Source organism: Sesamum indicum, linkage group LG14 (genome assembly GCF_000512975.1).
Source record: "Sesamum indicum cultivar Zhongzhi No. 13 linkage group LG14, S_indicum_v1.0, whole genome shotgun sequence".
Classification (NCBI taxonomy): Eukaryota; Viridiplantae; Streptophyta; class Magnoliopsida; order Lamiales; family Pedaliaceae; genus Sesamum; species Sesamum indicum.
Window position 1 is genome coordinate 1,363,879 of NC_026158.1, and position 24,647 is coordinate 1,388,525.

At 33.5% G+C, this 24,647-nt stretch overlaps 5 protein-coding genes across 6 annotated transcripts in view; 3 read left to right on the forward strand and 2 right to left on the reverse strand.

Moving 5' to 3' along the window:
* On the forward strand, positions 1,856 to 4,613 carry LOC105176711 (tryptophan synthase beta chain 1). The gene is made up of 5 exons (XM_011099609.2): positions 1,856 to 2,224; positions 2,428 to 2,784; positions 3,371 to 3,813; positions 3,905 to 3,999; positions 4,258 to 4,613. The coding sequence occupies exons 1-5, from the start codon at positions 1,946 to 1,948 to the stop codon at positions 4,431 to 4,433; spliced, it is 1,350 nt and encodes a 449-aa protein (XP_011097911.2). The 5' UTR covers positions 1,856 to 1,945; the 3' UTR covers positions 4,434 to 4,613.
* On the reverse strand, positions 4,960 to 8,355 carry LOC105176712 (glucose-6-phosphate/phosphate translocator 1, chloroplastic-like). Of its 2 annotated transcripts, XM_020698794.1 has the most exons (6): positions 8,155 to 8,355; positions 7,534 to 8,017; positions 7,091 to 7,316; positions 6,597 to 6,819; positions 6,013 to 6,226; positions 4,960 to 5,303 (listed from the first exon to the last, which is right to left on the reverse strand). In XM_020698794.1, exons 1-6 carry the CDS (start codon positions 8,166 to 8,168, stop codon positions 5,292 to 5,294), a joined length of 1,173 nt encoding a protein of 390 aa, XP_020554453.1. In that variant the 5' UTR covers positions 8,169 to 8,355; the 3' UTR covers positions 4,960 to 5,291. The 2 variants fall into 2 exon arrangements, with proteins under 2 accessions (XP_020554453.1, XP_011097912.1); XM_011099610.2 differs by having other exon boundaries at positions 7,534 to 8,355.
* On the forward strand, positions 15,495 to 16,267 carry LOC105176713. The gene is made up of 3 exons (XM_011099611.2): positions 15,495 to 15,859; positions 15,943 to 15,996; positions 16,083 to 16,267. Exons 1-3 carry the CDS (start codon positions 15,545 to 15,547, stop codon positions 16,155 to 16,157), a joined length of 444 nt encoding a protein of 147 aa, XP_011097913.1. The 5' UTR covers positions 15,495 to 15,544; the 3' UTR covers positions 16,158 to 16,267.
* Positions 16,771 to 23,563, forward strand: LOC105176714 (protein disulfide isomerase-like 5-4). Its single transcript, XM_011099612.2, has 15 exons — positions 16,771 to 16,956; positions 17,426 to 17,516; positions 17,737 to 17,831; positions 18,513 to 18,570; positions 19,178 to 19,362; positions 19,489 to 19,546; positions 19,673 to 19,713; positions 19,850 to 19,924; positions 20,752 to 20,808; positions 21,040 to 21,106; positions 21,242 to 21,379; positions 21,504 to 21,728; positions 22,755 to 22,904; positions 22,985 to 23,062; positions 23,155 to 23,563. Exons 1-15 carry the CDS (start codon positions 16,916 to 16,918, stop codon positions 23,230 to 23,232), a joined length of 1,437 nt encoding a protein of 478 aa, XP_011097914.1. The 5' UTR covers positions 16,771 to 16,915; the 3' UTR covers positions 23,233 to 23,563.
* LOC105176770 (early nodulin-like protein 3) overlaps positions 23,666 to 24,647 on the reverse strand; it is a 1,259-nt gene continuing 277 nt past the window's right edge. Inside the window, exons 2-3 of the mRNA XM_011099674.2 lie at positions 24,595 to 24,644; positions 23,666 to 24,351 (exon numbers count right to left, since the gene is read on the reverse strand). Coding sequence (XP_011097976.1) covers positions 23,876 to 24,351; positions 24,595 to 24,644 — 526 coding nt within the window. The 3' untranslated portion in view covers positions 23,666 to 23,875. The remainder of the gene's footprint in view (positions 24,352 to 24,594; positions 24,645 to 24,647) is intronic.

The following is a 24,647-nucleotide window of genomic DNA, read 5'->3' on the forward strand; positions in this document are numbered from 1 at the left end:
CTGTTTTTTGCAGTATTTTCTAGTAGTGGGCTGGACTCCTGGCTTTCTGGGCCAGATCCACTCAACCACTCATTGCGGGCTTCGTCCACATATAAATGTACTGGGCTTTCTTGTCAGGTCTGTTTGGTTTCCTTTTTTGATTTTTCTTTTTTTTAGAAAAAGAATTTCCAACTACCTCTAAAATCTGGGTCGTCTGGTATAGTTTTTTAAAAAATTATAAATATTCTCTTATAAAAAAAATAATTATGTAGCCCTAAATAAAAAGATAAAAATTATTAATTTATCCTTGTTGAAAATTTTTTAGAACGTCTAAAAAGATTTTGAAAAAAATTCAGTGGGTAAAGTAGATACTCCAAAGGGCATATTAGTCCATAAAAATATTTAAAAAATTCAAAAAATATATATATTAAATTACAATTCATAACTCAAAATGATATTTTGATCAGTCCACCGTAAAAATTTAATAAAATATTAACAGAAGCTTACGAAATAAGCTCGTAGTTAGAACTTAGATGGATATTAAAATTAAGAAAATATTTATAAATTTTTAAATAATAATAAAATATTTATAATTACGTCAAATCTGTCCCTCCCTTTTGTCCTCCCTAATTCTTTTACATACCATGTGCATCTGATCTCAAAGAAATGTTCTTTCAAAAAGCATAAGACCCCAAGAAAAACATGCAAGAAGTTTGGTATATTTTTCCTATATTTAATATTTGATGTGTGTAATTTATCTTAATAAATTTATAAATAAAGCTCTAATACAACTTAGGTAACCATTGATTCCTCTTGATACGTAAGCTGTAAGACAAAAAAATGATAAATCACACCAGAAAAGGTTCAGATTTTAGTTCAATACTTAAATCAGTAAAAAATTGTATATGAATAATATTTAAGATCATAAGAAATATATGGTAGAAAAGGTTGTATTTGGGTCATAAAGGGTTGGTATTTATAAATTTTTATATTTGTACACTTTTACGTAAATCACATATCCTTATGAGTGTGTACATATTTGGATTTGGATATAATTGCTATCGGGTAGGAACGGACTCGAATAAAAAGACAAAGATCCTTATTTATTTCGTATTTAATGAAAAAGCTATGAGCATTTAGTTTGTTTTACGATCTCCTGACGATATCCAACACTAATATCCATATTTATTTGAATAATTTGAAAAAAGTCGTGTCTGATTAAATTATTTTTGGTTCAAAATTATTGTCGTTACTGAAATAGTACCATCAAATTTTAACGGGTGAATAGCAATTTCCCCCCCTATGATATTGAAAATAAGCACATTACCCTCTTATAAAGAAAATATAGCAATTTACCCTCTTGTATTTTTTAAAATGAATCTATTTACCTCCTTATATATAAGGAGGCAAATTGCTTCATTTTAAAAAGTATAGAGATGTAAATTGTTGTATTTTAAAAGATACAGGGAGGTAAATCACTATTTGTTTTTTCATAAAAAGATAATTTGCTCATTTGCGATATTACAAGGGGGTTGCTTACGTTTTTCCCAAATGTTAACTATCACTTTTAAAGAAAAATATCATCATAAACTCTTGTGTAAAAATTATATGTCAAGTCACATATATGCAACATTTTGATTAGTATTAATAATGTGTATTCCTCTTATAAATTAATATTATTATAAGGCATTAAAATTTCTTAATTATTATAATTTATTTTATTATTTTTAATTTTATTAATATATTATTCAAATATTAATAAATGTTTTGATCAATTTATTGAGATATTAAAATTTTACGGTTTCATACGAACTTTCCATTTAAAGTCGCTTGTCAAGTGTCAATTGGGCTAAACGCGATTTCCTTGTTTGGGCAAACGAACGAACTTATCCAAGTGAGTGAGTACGTACCTGAAAAGAAAAACAATTTCCATTTGTCGTTTAGAAAACTTACTTGTGATCCAAACATGGCCTTCTCCTGTTCTTCGTCCCCCTCCACATTAAACAGAGTCACGCCATTTCGCGCTTCCAATCCGCGTTGTCCAACAGTCTTTTGCAAGCTCAGCAGGATGGCGGCGACGGCGGTCGATAAGGAACTTGAGAAGATGGCGGAGGCGCTGCAGCGGCCTGACTCGTTCGGACGATTCGGGAAGTTTGGCGGCAAGTATGTCCCCGAGACACTGATGTATGCTCTGACGGAGCTCGAGGCCGCTTTCAAATCCCTTGCCACTGACCATGAGTTTCAGGTTTTACGGCTTTTTATTTTTGTTTGAAAGATCTGTATTTGTGGGTACTGGTGTGGGATTTATTTTCCAGGAGTACTAGCTAAGCCTATTATTTTCATGGGCCATTTCCATTCCAATGCCTGTATTTTTAATCTTCATAAAATATTCTGTATTTTTCTAGTTATTTTTCATTGAAAATCTTTTGTTTATTGGATTAATTGTAGAAAGAGCTAGATGGAATATTGAGAGACTATGTGGGAAGAGAAATCCCACTTTACTTTGCTGAACGACTCACGGATCACTATAAACGCCCTGATGGGAAAGGGCCACACATATACCTTAAAAGGGAAGACCTTAATCATACTGGCGCTCACAAAATCAACAATGCTGTTGCCCAAGCTTTGCTTGCAAAGCGTCTTGGTAAGCAGCGTATCATTGCTGAAACTGGAGCTGGTCAGCATGGTGTTGCCACAGCTACCGTTTGTGCTCGTTTTGGTTTGCAATGTGTTATCTATATGGGTGCTCAAGATATGGAGAGACAAGCACTTAATGTCTTCAGAATGCGGCTTCTTGGTGCCGAGGTTTGTTACTCTCATATCTGTTAGTTCTTCTTAAATGGTGCCCCCTATATTTGCTATGTGTATATGCCTTTGCGTTGTGTTGCAACATGATTGTTACCTTTAAAACTTGTGTGCTGTTGTGTTTGGAGGCCTACGGCCAAGCAATGTGTTAGAATATTATGTTTGTATTTTCTGGGGAGTCTGTAGTTGTTTACTATCTCATCATCAGCTCATTAGGATGCTATCGAGGAGCTACAATCCAATCCAGGCATACCTTTTGCATTGGCTTTTATTGTTGTAATTTCTGTTTATTGATGATGAAGCTCTGAAATTGACAAGCTGTTCAAAGAGTTCCCATCAATTTTGCCAATTGGTCATCTCATGTGAGTTTGATCAGTTTCATAATTTCAAAGGTTACTTGATAAAGTGCTCTATTGATTTGACCCTGCTATTGCTAGCAATTGCAAGATCCAAGGGCCTTTTGTATTTAACTCATTTTTTCTTAGATGGGACTGCTTAAACATATATGTTGCTTTTGTGGCCCGTTCAGGTGGTTGTTCTTGTTAGTGCTCCAGCTTCTCGTTAAAATTCTTAATTTCACATGTAGGTAAGAGCAGTTCATTCAGGAACTGCAACATTGAAGGATGCAACATCTGAAGCTATACGCGATTGGGTAACTAATGTGGAATCTACTCATTACATACTTGGATCTGTTGCCGGGCCACATCCGTATCCTATGATGGTAAGGGAATTTCATGCTGTGATTGGCAAAGAAACCAGAAAACAGGCCTTGGAAAAATGGGGTGGCAAACCTGATGTGCTTGTTGCATGTGTTGGTGGAGGTTCAAATGCCATGGGGCTTTTTCATGAATTTGTTGATGACAAAGACGTTAGATTGATTGGCGTTGAGGCTGCTGGTTTTGGCTTAGACAGTGGAAAGCATGCTGCCACTTTGACTAAAGGAGAGATTGGAGTTCTCCATGGAGCTATGAGCTACTTGTTGCAAGATGAAGATGGCCAAATAGTTGAGCCACATTCTATAAGTGCTGGGTAAAAGCATATTTGTCTTCAATGTCAATTTAAAAAAAAATTCAGTTCTCACAATATCATGCCTAAAAATATTTCTTTATGGTTTTTATAGCCTGGACTACCCTGGAGTTGGACCAGAGCATAGCTTTCTGAAAGATATTGGACGGGCTGAATATTATAGCATCACTGACGAGGAGGCTTTAGAAGGTGAGAAATGATATCTTGTTTTCTATTTTATCATGCTTTAGAAACATATAAAATCTTGCAGGGTCGAAATAATTAAAGGGAAAGGTGCTGCCTTGGTGTTCACTCACATGCTTCCATGCTCATCTTAGTGCTTTGCTGTCTGTGTCTATCTCTGTTCTTATCAGAGGAATTTTGGATGTTTAACGTGTTGTATAGTTATAAGCTGGAGCATTCATCTTTCTGTTTCTCATTAGCATTTTTCTCTACCGGCATGTGCAGCTTTTAAGAGATTATCTAGGCTAGAGGGCATTATACCAGCACTGGAGACATCTCATGCCCTAGCTTATCTGGAGAAGCTTTGTCCCACTCTTCCAGATGGAACTAAGGTTGTCTTGAACTGCAGTGGTAGAGGAGATAAAGACGTTCAGACAGCAATCAAACATTTGGAGCTTTAACAAACGCTATTCTGGAAATGGTTTACATGAACTTCAACACAATTTTTTTTAGGGAAATTAGTTGCATGCATCTTCCCTTCCGGAGGTCTTTTTGCTGTCAGTTGTATGAATGATGTCATTGTAACTTGAACAAAGAATACTTTACCAGAAATCCTAGAAACACATTCCAGTTTTCTCATATCACTGCGGTTGGCCTTGTTTGAAAGCATGATAGTCTAGATAGGATCCTTTCAGTCTGAAAACATTCAAATAACTCGTTCTATGTCGTTATATCGCTTCTCCTGATCCGTTAGGAACGTACCTGTTCGGCTGATGATGTTAAAGCTATCACCCAGATGGTTGAGACAATTCTCATTCTCAAATGAGGTAAAATAATAAAGTCCACTCTATTTCATTGCGGTATTATTTATGTAACAATTTCTTGAATTTTACGGCAATTACGCAGACACTTTCAATTGAAGACCACCAGTTACCTAAGGAACATTTACTATAGCCACTGTACACTGGCCTTGCATGACAGAGTTGATGATCCATGGCATTGGAAAGGTTGTCCCTTCGATGGGATTTAAGAATTTCGACATCATCGTTTATTGGTACAATTATCAATTCTTTTATCCAAAAGCCTCTAAGGTACAAAACAAGAACCAGGGCATCCCACCTAATTAAATGAAAACTGTATAAAATTAAAGACGGTTTCGCAACTCATTATTACTACTATCTACAAGTAAAGCCGCTGCTCCACTTCTTGGGTATATAGACCATAGACAGTTTTATCAACCTCCAAGCACCACAAATCTTCATTACTTCTATCCGTTTGTGCTGCTGCTTCCTCGTATAGAACTCCTACGTCCAGTGTCCTCACTTCTTGGCCTGTAGAATACGTTAAGAACCCGACATTAGACAGAGAGAAGGAGCTATGTTGCAGACAGTTCCTGTCCCGTTCATCAACGTTTGAGTTCTAAGGTGAGATAATGGATCAAGCAGATTGAGCTCATATGATCATGACAACGGTTGCCAACGAGCTTCAATTTATAGAACACCTATGTACTACTTCTATCAAGAGCATGCTGAGAACAAAATAATTATCGAGCAGGTCAGGACTGGAATTTCAAGATTTTAGACAAAATCGACACCTCTCTAAAGATTATAAACCCTAGTCTTCAAGTTTATAGCGACGGCCAAACTTGATAATATATAATTACAATAAAATCTAGTGTAGAGAGAAGTACGGACTTGCTCTGGTGATGCATGCAAAATTGAGTAACTATGAATCTAGACACGAAGGTAGCATACGGACAGGAAAATCTGCTTAAACCACACGGTCTAAATTTGTTAAATTCAGGGTTTCACTTATTTGGTGCTAATGAGTATCTACAAGTAATCAAAGAGTTTCCTTTTCAGGAAGATGCTATCAACAAGCCACTTCTTACCGAAGCCGACAGATATCATAATAATAAGGCGACAAACTGCTCATTTGGATATAGTCAAACTCTTCGATAGTGGAAATATGTGGAATTTCAGGCAGAATCATGATAGGACGAAAACCATACATCATATATGGCAAGAGTAAGCAAATCACCTGGGAATACAAGAAAGTTCCAAGAATTGCAATCGCAGCTCCAAGAGCGTTGACTGGTTGTACAGGTGTTCGGAAGATAATGATAGAGGAGACAATGACGGAAATACGTTTCATGGTGTTCCCAATGCTAAACGTCAAAGGAGAAATCTCGTCCAGTGACATGTAAGACACCTGATTGTAAAGGTGGTAAAATATGCTCTGCGCTGCCATCCACCTATTTGTAAAATGTCAACCACACAACACGTAACCAACACAGTACCATATGAAACAAAAAAAGATCTTGAGAGAAAGGGAGAAAAAAGCCCGAAAGTTTCCCTTACTGCTCCTTGAAATCCAACACAAAGTCTTAAGTAAATAAGCCAAATCGTGTAAAATATTACTCACACGATCATATTTTCAATAAATGCAGTTGCATAATGTATTAGGATGACAGGATCACAAAGTTTACACAAATGCTTGGCTTCATATTCAAGGACACGACAATTACCATTCTAACCTTGCATGTCCCGTAGTACCTATGAGGACTATTATGAGTCAAATAAAATGAAACTAGAAGAAATCAGAGTGGCAGTGCATGTGATTACCAGACGATCTGGGGTCCAATTTGAGACAGAGCTTCTTTGAATCCCGTTGCCCACATCTGTGGTCCCTCCACAGCAATTGCAAACGGAGTGAGAATTAAGAGTGACAGAATAGATAAGCAGGCATAATAGTTCATTCCGCTGACCGATTTCCCCTTCATGCCCTTCTTGGAAAATATATTCCGAAAAACAAACGCCAAATTTGAGATCATGGCCCCCATAAAACCTGATATCGACAGAAAACAACCACATGAATTCTGATGAAAACAACCTGTATTTCCATCCAAAACTCTCACAATGCAACACAACTTTCAATTCAACCAAAATAATGCCAACCTTCTGGAGCAAGAAACTATGTAAACTCTACAAAGATTAGAATTCAAGCTCCTAACGTCTAATTCTTGAATCTTATAAGCTGCTATCCTTTCAAATAAATCATCAAACACTTTGTAACATCCTATTCTGCCAAGCTCCCAATTAGGTACTCTAAAATTTACCAGTCATGTTGAAGTTGAGCTCGGTTAGAGCGGCCAGACCACAACCACCAATGATCGGAACGAGAGACAGGTAAACTGCTGGCGGAAACGTCTCTCCCAGTATGAATCTTGAGACCAACACACTGAAAGCTGGCTCTCCGCTCTTGATTATGTGGGTGAATGAAACTGCCACCTTTGACATACTCACAGTAGCCGCAACATGCCCAATTGTGTGAGCAACTGCAACCTAAAAGCATCAAACGAGAATCAAAAGCTTCACTCTTTTCAAGTGGAAAACAGCACAACAAATAATCAAAAACCCACAGAAATAAAAAACCCAGATCATAAAACTCAAAATTACCAATCATAAAAAAGACAAAACACCCAGATCAAAAAATTGAAAACACAAAATGGAAAGCCCAGATCCAAAAATTGAATACAGCTTAAACCCTGATCACTCTTACCGGAAAAAGGGACTTCCAGAAGTCAAGATCAGTCTTTGGAGCTTCCGCGATCCTCAGCGCCCAAGAAATCAACATGATGAGCGACCCAGCAGCCAGAGACAGCGTCGAGGTTAACCACGGGAAGGGATATGCATTCAACACTTTCTTGTTATAAATATTAAAAATAACATTCAACCCCCACCACGTCGCGAAATAAATTCCAATTTTCACTCTCCTCGCAGCCTCAGATCGCGCTTCCGGAGACTCTCCAATCGGCTCCGATCGTTCAGCTTCATAAGCCTTGCACACGATCCTCCTCGACCCTTCTGTCCCTGCATCAGCCGAAAAAGACTCTACCTTGGAAATGTGGAGCGGCTTAGAAAGCGAGAGAACAAACGTCCGCCGCGGCTCCGCCGGAAAAACCGGCGAATGACGCGGCAGAAACTTCCTTCGTGCCTGGAGAAAATCTGATCCATGGATTGACAAACCCGTTGGCTGCTTGACACTGACAGAAGAGATCATAGTAGTACACAATCCACAGAAAAAAAAGAAAAAAGAAAAAAAATTCAGAGAAAAGTATCAAAAAGTTAGACGAAAATGATGATATCAAAGATTTTAAACAAGAATGGTGAATATATATACGGGTAGTTGAGCATTGAGAGCAAAAAGGCGAAAGATGAAGAAATGTTGAAGCTTGGGAATTGCCAAAGGACAGAATAGGGAGAGAGAGATGTATTGTTCACGGCTTTTCTATATGAGAAAGAGCCTCATATCATATTTCCTCTTCAACATCTACAACAACAAAAGCCCACAAGAAACTCTGCAAAGTGCAAAGTTAGCGTAGCACCTAAATACCAACAACAACGTTTTTAAAGTACCTTAACCTAAATTAAGAAAACACGACATCTGTCTCTCTGCATTGTACTAAATTATATTATTATTATTTATTGAATTTTTTAGATTCTTTTTTGGGTTTTTATTTTTATTTAAGTAAAGGGTTTTAGTCATAAACTGTTTTGTTTTTTCGATTTTTGTGTGCACATAGTAAAAAAAAATCATACTTTTTAAATATATTATAAGGTTAATTATATATTATCATCTAAATTATGTCTGTTTTTACATTTTTCTGTCTAAACTTTTTTTTTTGTGTCAACCTACCATCTCAATTTTATAGAATTTGCACCTTGACGTATATGACTGTTTTTCGATCGATTTTTCTATCAAAAAATATTACATGTAGTGTACATGTGATTATTGAATGCAATGTGAAGTGATGTTTTTGACTGAAATATAAATAAAAAATAATTATATATGGTAAAGTGCGAATCACGCAACCTTGTATGTGAGTGCGCTGATAAATTTTCGTACATTATGTCGAATTTTTAATTATAGAAATAAAAATAGATAATAGCTTCTAAATTATTTAACTTTTTTATAATCATAATTTTTTTTAAAAATATAATCATAAATTATCCGCCAATACAATCCTCATATATATAAAAACCAAACATACGTAAATTTGTTTTAGAGGTAAATTGTATTTTACCTTCCGAATTATGCCTATTTTTACACTTTGCTATCAAAATATTTTTTGGTACCATCTCAACTTTGCGAAATTTGTATTGTCATATATGATTATTTTTTTATTAATTTTCTGTCAAAAAACCATCACATACTGTGTATATATAAAACTATCACATCACATAACCCTTGAATATCACATGTGCACTGCATATGGTATTTTTCCGACAAAAAAATTGACTAAATTTTTTTATAAAATTGAATAGTAAATTAATACAAAAAAAATAAATATATAAAAACAGACATAATCCAAATAATAAAATATAATTAACTCCTATTTTTTTTAAGTTACGAGGGTTACATGCAAGGATTTATGTTATGGGGAATTGAGTTTGTTAGTTTGGAATTTTCTTCTTTATTTAACCATATCTTAATTTAAATTATTTTAATTTTTAAATGTATTTTTTAAACTATCGATGTAATATTTTATATTATCTAAAGCTTTGGATGGAAGTAATAGCAAAATACAAATCAATCACCAACATTTAAAAACACGACTATTTAATTCTAATTTTCACAATTTTGTTTATGACAACTTCGCAGTGTCATGTATCACGACTTAGGTTCATGATGATGGTTAATAAAATAAATCGGACCACATGGGTTTGACGTTGACCCATAAAATTGCTTATTTTATTATTTTTACAAAAATAATATTTATTAAATTATAAATAATTAATATTTTTATTAATAAATTGATTATCGATCATGAGACGATGGTTTTAAAAATTAAAACTGTCAAAATCCAGTTGAAAAAGTTTGAGGGGTATTTTTTTTTTATATAAATTCATTAAAAAATTATATATTGTAATCAAATTTTATTAAAGCAAAAGAATGAATTAAAGGGTAAATTTGGTATTCAAATCTTGGTACGATAATTAAATTATCTTTTATAATAATATATATAGTTTATTAAATAGTGTAAATTATAATGTATTTTTTAAAAATTTGACATAATTACAAATACTCTTTTATTGTTTGAAAAATTATAAATATTATCGGATATTTGGTAAAATTATGTAATTCTCGGATATGAAGTTTGAAATTGTCAATTTTGCCCTAATTGTAACTTTTTAATATATATATATATATATATATATATAATTCAAACGAGATTGATGAAACTTTTTGAAAATTTATATATAAAAAAAAAACCACTTTGTTCATAATAAAATTTCAAATATTTTTTAAAAATAAATAAAATTATTACTCATAGCTCATAATGACATTTTAGTAAGTTCATCATAAAAAATAGATGGAAAGCTAATTTAAATTAGCAGATTACTGTTATTATTAGACAACTGTTAAAATTAGAGTGTATTGATAATTTTTCAAACAACGAGGAGTATTTGTAATTATGTCAAATTTTAGGAAAATTCGTTATAATTTATCATATTAAATATTTAATTTATGCTGATAAATGCATGCCAATTGTTTATCTTATTAAAAAAGAAAGTGAAACACGACTTTAAAGTAGCTGAATACATTGTACCTGATGGGATAGAAATAAATGTTATTAAAAACGTTTGAAGATTAGATCACTTTTGTCTTTTTGTTGAAAATCTATGTTGCTTAATTATTGACCGTACGATTCGAATTATTCTACGTTTAGATACTCATAAGCTCCTACTCCTTTATCATAATTAGATGCCCCTCTCTTATATGGTATATTCCATACAACTTGTTAGGTGCCAATTTTATTCTTTTTATTTATTTATTTCTAAAAGTGATTATTATATGTTATGAGAGTGTTTGCGACAACTTTTAAAAAAATATTTTTTAGCTTATGACTTTAAAAATTATAAAATATAGTAAATTGATATAAAATTTATTATCTTTTAGAAAAATAATTATATTGAGAAACAACGAGCGCATATATTAAGTAAGAATAGTATTTTTTTAATATATAAGGGTAAAATGATCTTGTATTAATAATGATAATTAAATTATAATAACTCAATTATTGATTTTATCTTATGACTTTAAAAATTATAAAATATAGTAAATTGATATAAAATTTATTATCTTTTAGAAAAATAATTATATTGAGAAACAACGAGCGCATATATTAAGTAAGAATAGTATTTTTTTAATATATAAGGGTAAAATGATATTTTATTAATAATGATAAATAAATTATAATAACTCAATTATTGATTTTATCTTTCTATATTTATTTAATTAATTAAATATATTATAAATGTAAAATATGCATACGCATCGCATATCCTTCGATCACAAGTAATGATTATATGTAGTCGTCGGTTTCTGAGAAAAATAAATAAAGAAAATTGAGAAAAGGGAAGCAGTAAATGTAATTTTTTAAACAATAGGGCACCAAATTTTATGGGATGACAGTGTAATTATCTCCATTTATTTTTATACAAAACGATCATTTATTAAAAATTTTCTTGTAATATTTCTATTCATGCATTTTTTTTTATTCTTTTTCTCTATTATAAATATAATAAAAAATTTAAATATTATATACACGCATCGAGTACGCTTCGGTACCTAATAAATATTAGGTTTTGTTGCAATCGCAATTGAATGGGCGGGTCATCCAAAGTGGATATGAGAAAGCAAGAAAAATGAAGATGGAAGTGGCCCAAATGGAAGATGGGCCGAATAATGAATGGGCTGACCCGCAATTCGGCCCAACCAGGAAATCTATTTGAATGAATTACTTGACCAAAAACCTCTCAAGCTAACCACATCAAATATTGATAAAATTTGATATTTTATAATAATTACTCATTCCTATAAATTTCACATAATTAATTTGAAGTCAGAAATTTGGCTTAGTTATGTCAAAATTTAATAATCATTACAAATTGATCAAAAAAATTTAAATTATGTAATTTATTATTGGAAGTTAAATATATATATCATGATATAAAATAATTAATTCTTATAATTATTATTCCAGCAACAAGTGGCGATGTGAAATCTATGAGTGTGCGTACTTTGGAAATGCTGCAAAACACTTCATCGTTGATATCAACAAATATTTCCCACTTAAAATAATAAATTATCAAGTCATTCAGTCATTCATCACATATTTTATTTCGCAATTCGATTTTGACAATATATTGCTGAAAAAGCTCTTTCTATAGATATTGTTGCCACAGATAATATCGACGCCAGCTCAATAAGACGCCACATGAATGAAAAATCACTCGACAATCTTGACAGGAAGACTTGAAAAATCATGGCAACTTGAAAACTCAGAACTTCGCCTCATATTGAAAATATATGTTTCGAATCAGTCTTTTAATAAAAACAATATTATGAGAAAAAATATCATCGTAATGAATCTTAAGAAGATGCATATATAAGTTTCTTGGGCTTTTGGGCCATTGTTCAAATGCTAAGGTTTGAGACTTCACATTGAAAGATTGTAGGTTTGTATTTTACGAATGTAAGTATACGATCTATTTTTATAGTAGTTTTTTATTTTTCTGTTTTCTTTGAATATATTAATTAATTTAAAAATATTGATGTATTGTATCAATATTTTAGTTTAAATACATTGAATGATGTATTAAAAAATCTTATTTAACAAAAAAATCGTGGGGAGGGGAGATTTGTTTTTTTTTTCTTTTTAATTTTCTATATAATTTTTAATTTTTGAAATTTACATTTAAAATGGTCGTGGTTTAATCTATAATTGACTTTCATAAAATGCCACATCATCCAAATTATTCTGATAATTAAAAAATAATAATGATTAGTTGAAGCTTCAATTTCAAGGGCCAAATCTTCAAATCAAGAATGATTATCCTGAATAAATCGTTCTTGGGGAAAGCGCTAACAATTATACTTAAATATTACGGAATAAAGCGCCGATTCCCCCAACTCACGTCACACATGACGTCATCACTAAATTTAATTTTTTTTTTTTGTAGTGATAAAATGTAATTAAAATAAATCATTTTAATTATACAGAAATAAAATTTAGGGATAATTGTACTTACACCCCAACATATGGACTGTTCACACAAATCCCCTCTGTATTTTGAAGAATTATACATACATTTATAAAAAAACGTCGATATCCTTAAATACAAATCACTCGTATTTTTAGAAAAATTACACATACACCCCTAAAACGTCGACATCATTATACGAACCACTCTTGCGTTTTGATTGCTAGAGGTAGTTCTATAATTATGAAGAAAACACAATAGTTTGCATAAATAAACTATAAATCAGGGGTGTAAATATAATTATTCCTAAAATTTGAAAAACAAATGCATGTATCTGACTCATTACTCTGACTTTAATTAATTTGAATAATTATTAGGGCTTTATTCCTCCTCTTATCTTAATTTCCTACATAATTTAAAGTTGAAATTTCGTTTAACAAAAAATATAAGTTAATCCAGTTGTGATCTGAATTGATGAGAGTATTTGATAGCAAACATGTGGCCTTTCTCATTCTTTGACATGTTTACAATGCCATTTTTATTTCAAATTAAGCCTCCATGGTTGATGACCATCCCCAAATTGAATTTTTTATTTCAAGTCCTATTTCGTCTTCTACTGCATTCAACATACATATGCCATGTGTATATATAAAATCTTTTTTTAAATAAAATATATGATATCATCTTTATACACATGACTTTATGTTGTACAAAACAGAAGATTCAGTAGGGTTTATAATAGAGAATCTAATCCAGAGTGTGTGTTCACGCGTGCGGGGGAAGGGGGGTTGAAAATATTAAAGTGAGAAGTAATTATATACATGGCTTTATGTTGAACAAAACAGAAGATTGAGTAGGGTTTATAATAGAGAATCTAATCCAGAGTGTGTGTGCGCGTGCGGGGGGTTGAAAATATTAAAATGAGAAGTAATTATATAAAAGGATAATAACACCGTCTTCTCATTATGTTTGATGTAAATTATACAGACTCTTTGTGGTTTAGAAACTTATATTTTGTATCCCTGATGTTTGTTTTAGTCCAACAAATAGATCTATCCCTTAGTCAAAATCCACAAAAAATTGGCTGATATCAGCCAAGAAAAAGAATGAAAATTCATATTTACCCCTTATTGACTTATCATTTACAAAAATATTTTATGATCAAACAATCCTTATACATCTTCACACTTCCTAATGCATATGACGAGTTACATCCCCACCCTCATAACGATAGTTTGATTAAAAAAAAATATTTGACCTGCAATAAGTCCATAGTAAATCAATCAAGGGTAAATATGGATACTCATTCAACTTTTTTTTTTATTTTTTGCTAATATCAACAAATTTCGTAAATTTTAACAAACGAAAAGATCTATTTATTGGACAGAATCAAACACTAATAGATAAGAATCATGGTTATTTTTTTAAGAAACTTTAATCCCATGAAACTCCAAGGAATACATGGTTGTTTGGGTATTTGCTCTAACTGGAGGCACTGATCCGTACATAGCATAAACCAATGGAATTATATCACTAATTCAAAGTCATTATTAGATCAGGAAAAGAAAATAGTTCCAGAAGAATAGGATTTTTAATTATTTAACGACCAATGAACACAAAATACATTGAAAATATCAATGTCAGCCACTTGTTAACAAGTGCAATTAATACTTAATTATCATTAGTCAAAAGCTATGTTACAGGCTTAAAGTCGTGTTCCTCTTCCAATTAAAGTTGTTTTAAAATTTAATTTCGTCCAATGCTTTTTATTCATATACATCATTCCATTTATTCATTGTTTGAGTCACGTTTTTCCGTTTTCCATGTACACACCATCCTTTTTTTGTTCCGAATCCCTCAAAAGATTTTAAAAAGTGACAAAGGAGACGAAAGAAAGGGGTTAATCGTAATTTAAAATCTGTGTTTTGACAAACGAAATAAAAGAATTTCTATCTAAATCGTTGATAGTGAAGGTATGGTTTTCAAATTGATAGGACCTATTGATGTATATGCATTCCAAGCTTAAATAAGGTATTTTGAGAAGATAAGAATATCAAAGAAAAGTGCGACACAAGATAAGAGCGAGATTCAAAGATCATACCAATCTGAGCAGAATTCTTAAAACTTTACATGGAAGTCGTGCTACTTGAGTTTTGCAACTTTTCAGCACAATAATCTGATATTCTGTCTTTATCAGCCGGCGAGTTGTTTGAAATTGAAAGAGTTTGCTGCATCTCAAACAATTAGGCAAGACAATAAATTAGACAAGTAAAGGTCCACTTCTTCATGACCTGATAGACTTGTTCAAGAAAACGAACCGCAACATAGAAAATAAGATTCGGCAAATCTCAGTTAATGATATTATAATCCCACATAACAACAAGGTCAAATCATTCCATCTCACTGTTTTTCTGCTTCAGATTGGTGTATTTTACCTACCTCTTAACTTCAAATCGTCTATATAAGTCCAAACTCAGACTTGTCCGAAACTGGATCAGGAAACCTCTTCCATTTTCCAGAGTATGGATAATTCTGGCATTGCCCGTGATGCAAAAATGGCAGACTCTCCCGAAGAAAGTAGCTGGACGTTCTACATTCAAGCCTTCATTTGCGAGAATGATGATGAGATTAGTTATTTCTCTTCTGAATACGAAAGCCCTTCTCTTGTTTCTGATGCAGCCTCTTCTGCAGTAAAGAAGTTGAGATATAAGTGTAGAGAGGGTATAGAGTTTTCTTCTAATAGAAACAGGAATTGGTGCAAGAAACAGAAAACTGAATTACCAGCAATGGATTATGATTTGGAGGACACTGCAAGTTCTCCTGTAAATAGTCCCAAGGTCAGATCACTTCCATTCTGTCCCTGGGTTTAATGCAATTTGCATTTTCTGACGTGTATTTCTTCTTTTCTTGCTACCAACAGATTTCTTACATTAACCCGTTTAGGAATGAGAAAGAAAAGAGTAAGGGCGACGAGGTAAACAACTACTCCTCATTGTTGTTTTGTTTAGAAGCATTATTTTCTATGTTTAATTAATTTACAAGTTTATTTTAATTGTTCAGATAAAAAAGAATACATTTGGCAAGGGTGGAGTATATACTGACTACACAGACTTGAAGGACCGGACCTGTAATTAGGACTGTTATTGTATTTACAAATAACCCCTGCTCCATTCTTCATAACATAATGTTTGTACAGATTTCCCATTTATCTTCATAATAATATCAAAAGTGTCGTTGTTAATGGATATCACAATTCAGATGAGTATTTATAATTTTTTAAGTAATGAGAAAGTGTTTTTAATTATATCGAATATCACGAGAGGTGATTGTAACGAGCTCAAATGATGTCAACCCAACGAGTGTCCACTTATGTTTGATTTATAATTTATTTACTTTTACTTTCTATGGTTTTTATTTATTAGTTATTTATCAAGAAAAGTGTAATTATTTATTAATTAAAAAAATAATTTATCTCTTTACGCTTTTAAAATGAAATAATTTAAAATGAAACAATTTAGAGAATTAAATTGTTTCATTTTAAAAAATATAAAAAAAATAAATTAATATATTTTACGCACACATTGTTCATGTAATTGAAAATCTAATTGTGGATGCAAATAATATAATAATTACTATAGTCTATAGCAGCAACAGTATTACAGCGATAAAACCATCCCGCTTGAAACGCAAACTGCAAAAGCAAAACACACAGCTCACGCACTCCACATCAAAACGAAAGCGAGTGCATTCGCTTTCGCTTCAAAAATCCATGCATGTTTAATCTAACGATCGCGTTAAGCTCCAGTCCGCGGACCTGTTGAATTCGATTGTTTTAAAATTTTTTAGGTTCCTTTATTCTTTGTATACTCTGAAATAAGTCGATCGATCAAACCATGGTTTCGACGAGTAAAATCAAATCCGTGGATTTTTACAGGTTAGTTGCTTCTGTTTGATTTTTGAGTTTGAATGTGTTTGAGTGTTTGTAATTCCATCAACTTGTCTGTATGGGGAATCTATCAGTCTCATTAAATCATTTTCTGATGGAAAACTGAGGAGATGTTAGCAGTTAATTCGAGAATGTTGCTACTCTATCACGGGTTCAGCCGATGTTATGTGCATTATGCAATGAAAATGTAGCGCATGTGCGAGACTATCCCATGAATCGTGTTGAATCCACAATGCGTTTTGTTTGGGTTATTGTTGTAAACAGTTCTTTGTGCTTCAATGTGGAACATTTAAGAGTAACTGTTTTCAAGACTTCACTTTCAATAGATTTGAAGACAATGGTGCTTTCATATGATATCACCTTCTTATAAGACTTACTGAATATCTTAGAGCAGTAGGTGAGTCTGGCAATTTGTAGGACTTGAAGTTCTCTATTTTTCTATTTTTTCTTCTTGCAGGAAAATTCCCAGAGATTTGACTGAGGCATCATTAACGGGGGCTGGATTGTCAATTATAGCAGCCTTTTCAATAATCTTTTTGTTAGGAATGGTAGGAATGACTAATGCAGCCTTGTCGATGATTAATCTATTATTACCTAAATAGACTAGATAAGGCATGACCCTTTTTTTCACCAGTCCTTATCATCCAGCAAGATTGTTGTCTTGCTCATTTTTACTATTACTACTACTGCAAAAGTATGGGTTTGTCATTTGGCCAAAACCATGCAGTAAGACCCTCTCTATCCCTTCAATTCTTTTGTCATATGCAGGAACTGAATGATTATCTGACAGTGACCACCTCTACATCAGTTGTTATTGACAAGAGTTCTGATGGAGATCTTTTACGAATTGATTTCAATATAAGGTAGAAATTTTTTTACTCCCTTGTTACTCCTTTGCATTGCTCAGGCCTTCTTTCTTTTTAGCATGCACAAGAACCTTGCGAGGAATAGTCCAAGAGGCTGGTTGCTCAGGAAATCATAGAACATAATATCAGGAGTTGTGGACACTGTTTTCCTCTTCTTTGTAGTATTTAGTTGTCCAGCCTGATATGGAGATAACATTTTCTGGTTTACTCTCGGCAACTATAGAGTTTTTATGTTAAGAAATATATAATTCATATATGTTTTGTTCTATTGTTATAGGTTCATGGACTTATCTCGCATACCTTTCTTAAAAATAACCATACATTTCTGCAATAACTGCAGAAGAAAGTCCTGAAAGTGCAACTTCTAAATGCCATGAATTAATCTTGATCCAATGTTTTTGTACTTGTTTGATACTTGTGAGTCTTTGTTTTAGGATCTTAAAATTGAAGCACAAGCCTGTGGGTGGACAATAATGTTCCATAACACTCATTGGCTTATTGACCACCAGAATGGGGGTTAATGTTTTGGGCTTCTATTAGTTAATTAAATTCTTTCTCAAAAACTTTAGAGAATTTATTATATGTCTTTTCTCATCTGCTTCTTTTCTCTTGTCTTTCATTAGTTAGATTCTTTGAGTTATATCTACTTTCCTTAACGACTTCTTAAAATTTGTGTAGTTTTCCTGCATTGTCTTGTGAGTTTGCATCTGTCGATGTCAGTGATGTCCTGGGAACGGTAAGTTTTATTAATTGATTTCTTATCAATATCTTGAGTAGCAAGAGCACTTTCTGGCAGTTACTACAAATCATTTCGTATTAAAATTTAACTGGAGAGACAGACTTAGTTTAGTTAAAATGTCCTTTCAGCCTTGAGGGCAATGACTTCTTGGTTTAGTGCATGTGTTTATTCATGTCTCTCAATCTATATATAGTTGGATAATATGAGTTCCTTTTAAATAGTATCTCCATCTTTTCCGAGTGTATAATGTGTTATACTGATGAAGCGGAAGTAATTGAGTTGTAGGTAGGTACTCCGTAAGTGTTAAGGCCAGTTGACTAGTGGTTAACAGCTAAACACGTTACCTGATATAACATTGATAAATCAGGGCTCAATTGTATGTTTTAGACTTTTAGTTCTGCAAGATGTAGGCTAGGCTTCTTTATAATGTGTGCTTAAATATATCTTCGAGCGCACTTGATTTAAATTTTTATGCGTCAAGAGAAACAAGAAATTTATCTTGCAGCTTACTTCTATTATATCTACATTTCATATTTAAATGAGATCTTTTTCTTGTAATGCTGCCATTTTGTATATTACTGAACTGGTTTCCTCGTCTCCTCAGAATAGGTTGAACATAACTAAGACTGTCCGTAAATACTCAATAGATTCAAATTTAAATCCTACTGGTTCTGAGTTTCGGTCAGGGCCTACTGCAAACGCAATTAAGCATGATGAAGAATCTGATGAAGAGTATGGTGAAGGTTCTGCTGTACTCAATGAAAACAATTTTGATAGGATTTCACACCAGTAAGTGTATCTTACTCGACTTCGAATCCTCTACCTCCATCTCTTATTTGTCTTTTGAATAACATCTGCACCGGTGATATTCATGATTTATGGACTGGTAACATGCCAAAAATATTTCTTTGGCAGGCATGCTATTTTGGTCGTTAACTTCTTTGCGCCCTGGTGCTACTGGAGCAACCGCCTGGTATCTCTCTTTTTTCTTTCTTTTTTTCCCAATTGTTTTTTTGAACCTTCCCTAGGGCTGCTAATGAGGTTAATGATGGATGTAGTAGATTATTAAGTCTGTGTCTGCCTGCCATGTTCATTCCAGAAACCTTCATGGGAGAGAGCAGCCAAAATTATAAGAGAAAGGTGTAATATCATCTCCAATTTTTTATTGCTTTGCTAAATTAGTAGCTGTCCAAATTTCACTTTAGTTTAAGATAAAGTCACTAGCATTGCTATCACATTATAATCCATTTAAATGCTCATTGGTTGTGTTGTTCAGATATGACCCAGAAATGGATGGGCGTATTCTCATGGGGAAGGTTGATTGCACTGAAGAAACAGAACTGTGTAGAAGGTAATTCTAGATAAAGGTCTTTCTTAATATTCTATATTTTACTATGATACTGGGACATAATAGTTTCATATTTGGTTACAGCATTTGTAGCTATGCTATAGTTTGTTCTCATTTAAGGTATCTCATTTCTTGTAATTTGCAAATTTTGTAGAAATTTACTGTATGTACTTCATTACAGGAGAACATGCTTCTAGGCACCCTTGGTTGTGGATACCAGTGTGCCCATTTAGATACTATGCTGTATGAGTTTTTAGGATTTTAGCTGTTAAATGCTGTTTAATGAGGATAGAGCTTGAGGTAATTAACTGGAGCAGTGTGGACGTGCATGAAAAAAGCTTCAAAACTAATTATAAAAATGTAGTAAATACTATACCATTTTTATTTAATAGTAAAAATGTTACTAAACTAGGAGTGAGCCTATTGGTTGGTATTATATTCTCCATGTTTCATTTTGATGAATCAAATAGCTGAGTGTTGAACCTTCCCATATTTGGCTAGGCAATTCCATAACACACATATCGCTTCTGCTGGTCTGTTAAAGTTTGAATGTTTTGATGTTTTTCTCATTCTTTTAGGTTTATTCTAAGTACTTGTCCATCAAGCGCATCTTTCTATGTTTACATTTGCTTGGTTAAGTCTAATATGGAGGTCCATCAGCATCATTTCCCCTTTATTCGCCGTTGTAGTTTCCTCCAAAACTTGCTACTGCAACCAAATCCAGCCTGAATTATTCATACATTGGTGTGTTTACAGTCTATACTTGTCTCTCTTGTTCTTGGCTTCCCTTTCTCTCTTTCTATTCACTGTCATCTGCAACAAATGTGCAGGAATCACATACAAGGGTATCCATCTATTCGCATCTTCCATAAAGGAAGCGATGTGAGGCAAGTTATTATTCATTTGCTTTCTATATTTACTTCAGGCATATTGCTTGCTTTACAGTTAATACCAACTCTAGCTTTTATCCTCACAGCATTAAGTGAAAACCTGCGTTATATGTCTTCTCTTTCTCTTGAATCAATTCATTCTCTATTTTCCGCAGCCAATTAGCTTTTTTTGTCATTTGAATGCCTGTTATTCAATTAAATGTTTTCCTCTCTTTTTCCTGGAAGCAGAGGGGATCACGGCCACCATGATCATGAGTCATATTATGGTGATAGAGATACAGATAGCCTAGTTAAGGTGAGAATCTACAGTATTAGTTGGAGATGCAATTTTTGGATTGAGAAATTGCACAACCATAAAACATGGTGGATATAGATATAATTGGTGACTCTTATCCTTCTATAGGAAACTGAATGCATTTGATCCTTGCAGGCAATGGAAGATTTGGTGGCACCTATTTCTTTGCAGTCGAAAAGGGCTTTAGATCGTCCGTCCACTGAGAATGATGTAAAAAGGCCTGCACCTTTAGCCGGAGGATGTAGAATTGAGGGTTTTGTACGTGTGAAGAAGGTAACAATAGCCACTAAGAGATGTTTTGGCTTAAAAGCATTTCATAAAGTAAATGCATAAATACAGTAGCTGTGTTTCATAAGTACATACATATATCTTGTTTAGTTTCCTCCGCGTTATGCAGGTGCCTGGGAATCTGATCATATCAGCACATTCAGATAGTCATTCCTTTGACATAACTAAGATGAACATGTCACATTTTGTTTCCCATTTTTCTTTTGGTAAAAAGATCTCCCCAAGGGTGATGAGTGACGTGAAGCGGGTACTGCCCTATCTTGGTGCAAGCCATGACTGCTTGTCAGGCTTGTCGTATATCAGTAATCCAAGTGATTCAAATGAAAATGTAACTGTAAGTTCATCTTTACTTGCTTCTTTCTGTATCCTTACAGCTTGTTCATCTGTATCTGTACTGTTTTTCAGTGAAGTTCCTACAATTTTTATTTAGAGATCATCAAGTATCCAGGCATTAACATCACTCCTCTCCTATCCTTTCCTGTTGAGTAAGATGAGACTTACTTTCAGTTACTTGCAAAAGGCCTACATATAAAGCAAGCTGTTTTGAATAAGTTTAAGGGTTAATTACACTTATACCCCCTCTGAAAATGTGAAATTACAGTTTCCCCCAAAGAAGTTTTGAAATTACAGTTACATTCCTTCGAAAATTCTTCCTTTACACCTGACACTTATATGTTAGGATTGGACAAAAAATGCTAATGCTAATAAAAAAAAATTACATAAATTTTCAATTTTGCATCTAAATTTAACATTTTCATGTATATTTTTGTACTTATAAAGAAAAATATATATGTGGAGTAAGTTAACATATTACAATTTTTTCGTTATAAGTATAAAATTATTACTTGACAATGTTAAATAGGGATAAAATTGAAATGTTATGCAGTTCTTCTGCTAACACTATTATTTTTCGTCCATACCCTAATGAAAGGGTAACTTTTAGAGGGGGTGTAACTGTAATTTTGGAATTTTTTTGGGAGAAAGTGTAATTTTGTATTTTCAGAGGGGGTCTCAGTGTAGTTATCCCTAATTTTAAAGACGAAATCCAACAGGTTACTTCATAAACTCTTGATGTATATTGATTTCTCTGCTTTGCTGTGTTACCTGTGAATTTAATCTTCTTTTCTCCTTTTTTCTTCCAAAATTTTTAATCTAATTAATTTTGTCTGTTTTATGATTAGAAAGCTAGTACTGAACTTTCCTCATTGCGGACATCTTGCGTGGTAACAGGAGAAACAAAAACAACATTCCTGTACTCTTGGTGGATTTTGCTTGTGTTTGAGACTCTGTCGAAACTATTTATTTGAACCAACCCTTTATGGATTATCAATCAATAACTTCATATTTTGGACACTTGCAGATTGAGCACTATCTTCAAATTGTGAAGACTGAGGTGATGACAAGTTCTTATAAATTAGTTGAACAGCACGAGTATACAGCGCATAGTAGTTTGGTTCTCAGTCTTGATATCCCTGTTGCAAAGTTTCATTTCGAGCTATCACCAATGCAGGTATTGAGCTCATCTATTAATTCTACTAAAATGCTGTATCAACTATTTCCAATTGTTTTCACCTTTTATTTTCTTACCAGGTGTTAATAACTGAAGACTCTAAATCTTTTTCGCACTTTATTACAAATGTTTGCGCAATTATAGGAGGTATTTTCACGGTATGTGTTTAATTTCCTCATTTCCCATCCTATTTCCCTCCTTGCCCGTTTCCTTAATCAGCATCGCTAACTTCTTCTTTAATGTTTTTCAGGTTGCTGGGATCGTGGAGTCGCTTCTGCATACTACTTTCAGGCTTATGAAAAAAGTTGAACTAGGGAAGAACTTTTGATCGAAACACCCTTTAGTCGGGCTCCTTGGATAAGTTAAAACTTCAGAATTTGTTGAGGGATGAACTTTGTTCTCAATTTTGTGGTCCTTGTAGAAAATACCTTACTGAAAAAATCTTCTTCTGATTCTGTGATCATGTCGTTTGCCCTTACTCTGTGCTCTATGGAACGATAGATTGAGCATTAGAATGTGATGAATTACGAGTCAAGAGTTTAGTGTTTCTTCTCACCCAAACAGGAACTTTGTGAGAGTTATAGACAAGCTTCATTCAGAAGGTTATGTAGTTATGCGAAAACCATTAAGCCTATGAATGAAGTTCTTTTTTACTGTTAGTTCATTTCTTATGTTCTCCATCTTCTACAAATTTGTCGTCTTGTTTAACCTGAACAGGGCAAAAGATGAGGAGAGCAGGGAACGGCATCAACTCAAAGAGATATAGCAAAATGCACGACATTTTATTCCAATTAGTGCAAAAGTAGATAATACACAATGGCCAACACAGTCTCAGCTTATTTCTCACTTGTATCAAACAAATAATGAATCTACCAACATTCCCATTTTGAGTCACTCAAAACAATCAAAACAAGGGAAGAAAATGTAAAAGGACCCAAAAAAAGAAAAGAAGTTAGAGACCATTTTCAACATCAAACAGCTAAAACAAGTGATGAACCAAGGAAAGCTGTTATGGTTCCAAAAACACTGAGGGGAAAGGAAGAAGCACCGTTCTTGGGTGGAGAAGACTCCTGGGCCGGGGCCGGAGATGGGTTTATCTCCACCCCAGAAGGTGGAGATGGGGACTCTTCACCAGAAGGAGCTGGCGACGGGGGCGGCACCACTGGCGACGGAGGCGGCACCTCTGGCGACGGTGCAGGAGGAGAAGACGGAACTGTTCCATTGGAGTAATTCTTGCTTCTGTCAGCCATAACAACAACTACTAACTTTTCATTTTTATGGCAGTTATCAGCCACCCCACTTATGAAGTAATGTGGCCCTGATTGATTAAACTTGAACAGAGTGTGCCCATCAGTGAACTTCTCAAGGGGTGCTGCTGTATTGCAATTTGTGTAGTCATCTTTGGTTACATGGAGAACACAGTCCTTGTCGCCAGCATATACAAACACTGCACAAAGATACAAGATATCACTAGTCTTGTCAAGCTCTTTTCTATCTGCTTATCATGCTTTTATGTGCTCAAAATCAAAAGGCATAATTACACCGACATCCTCTTTCAGTGTTGTCCTCATAACACAGACAAGGTGTTAATGTAAAGAAAACATTGTTAATATCAAACGCAAAAGCAACATTATCCCTAAAAAAACATCAAGTGAAAGAAAAAAGAACAAGAAGCAAGTAGAATACTAACACAAGGTATCTCCAATCTGAAACCTGTTCTTTTCTGCCCACTGGTTGTAGCTG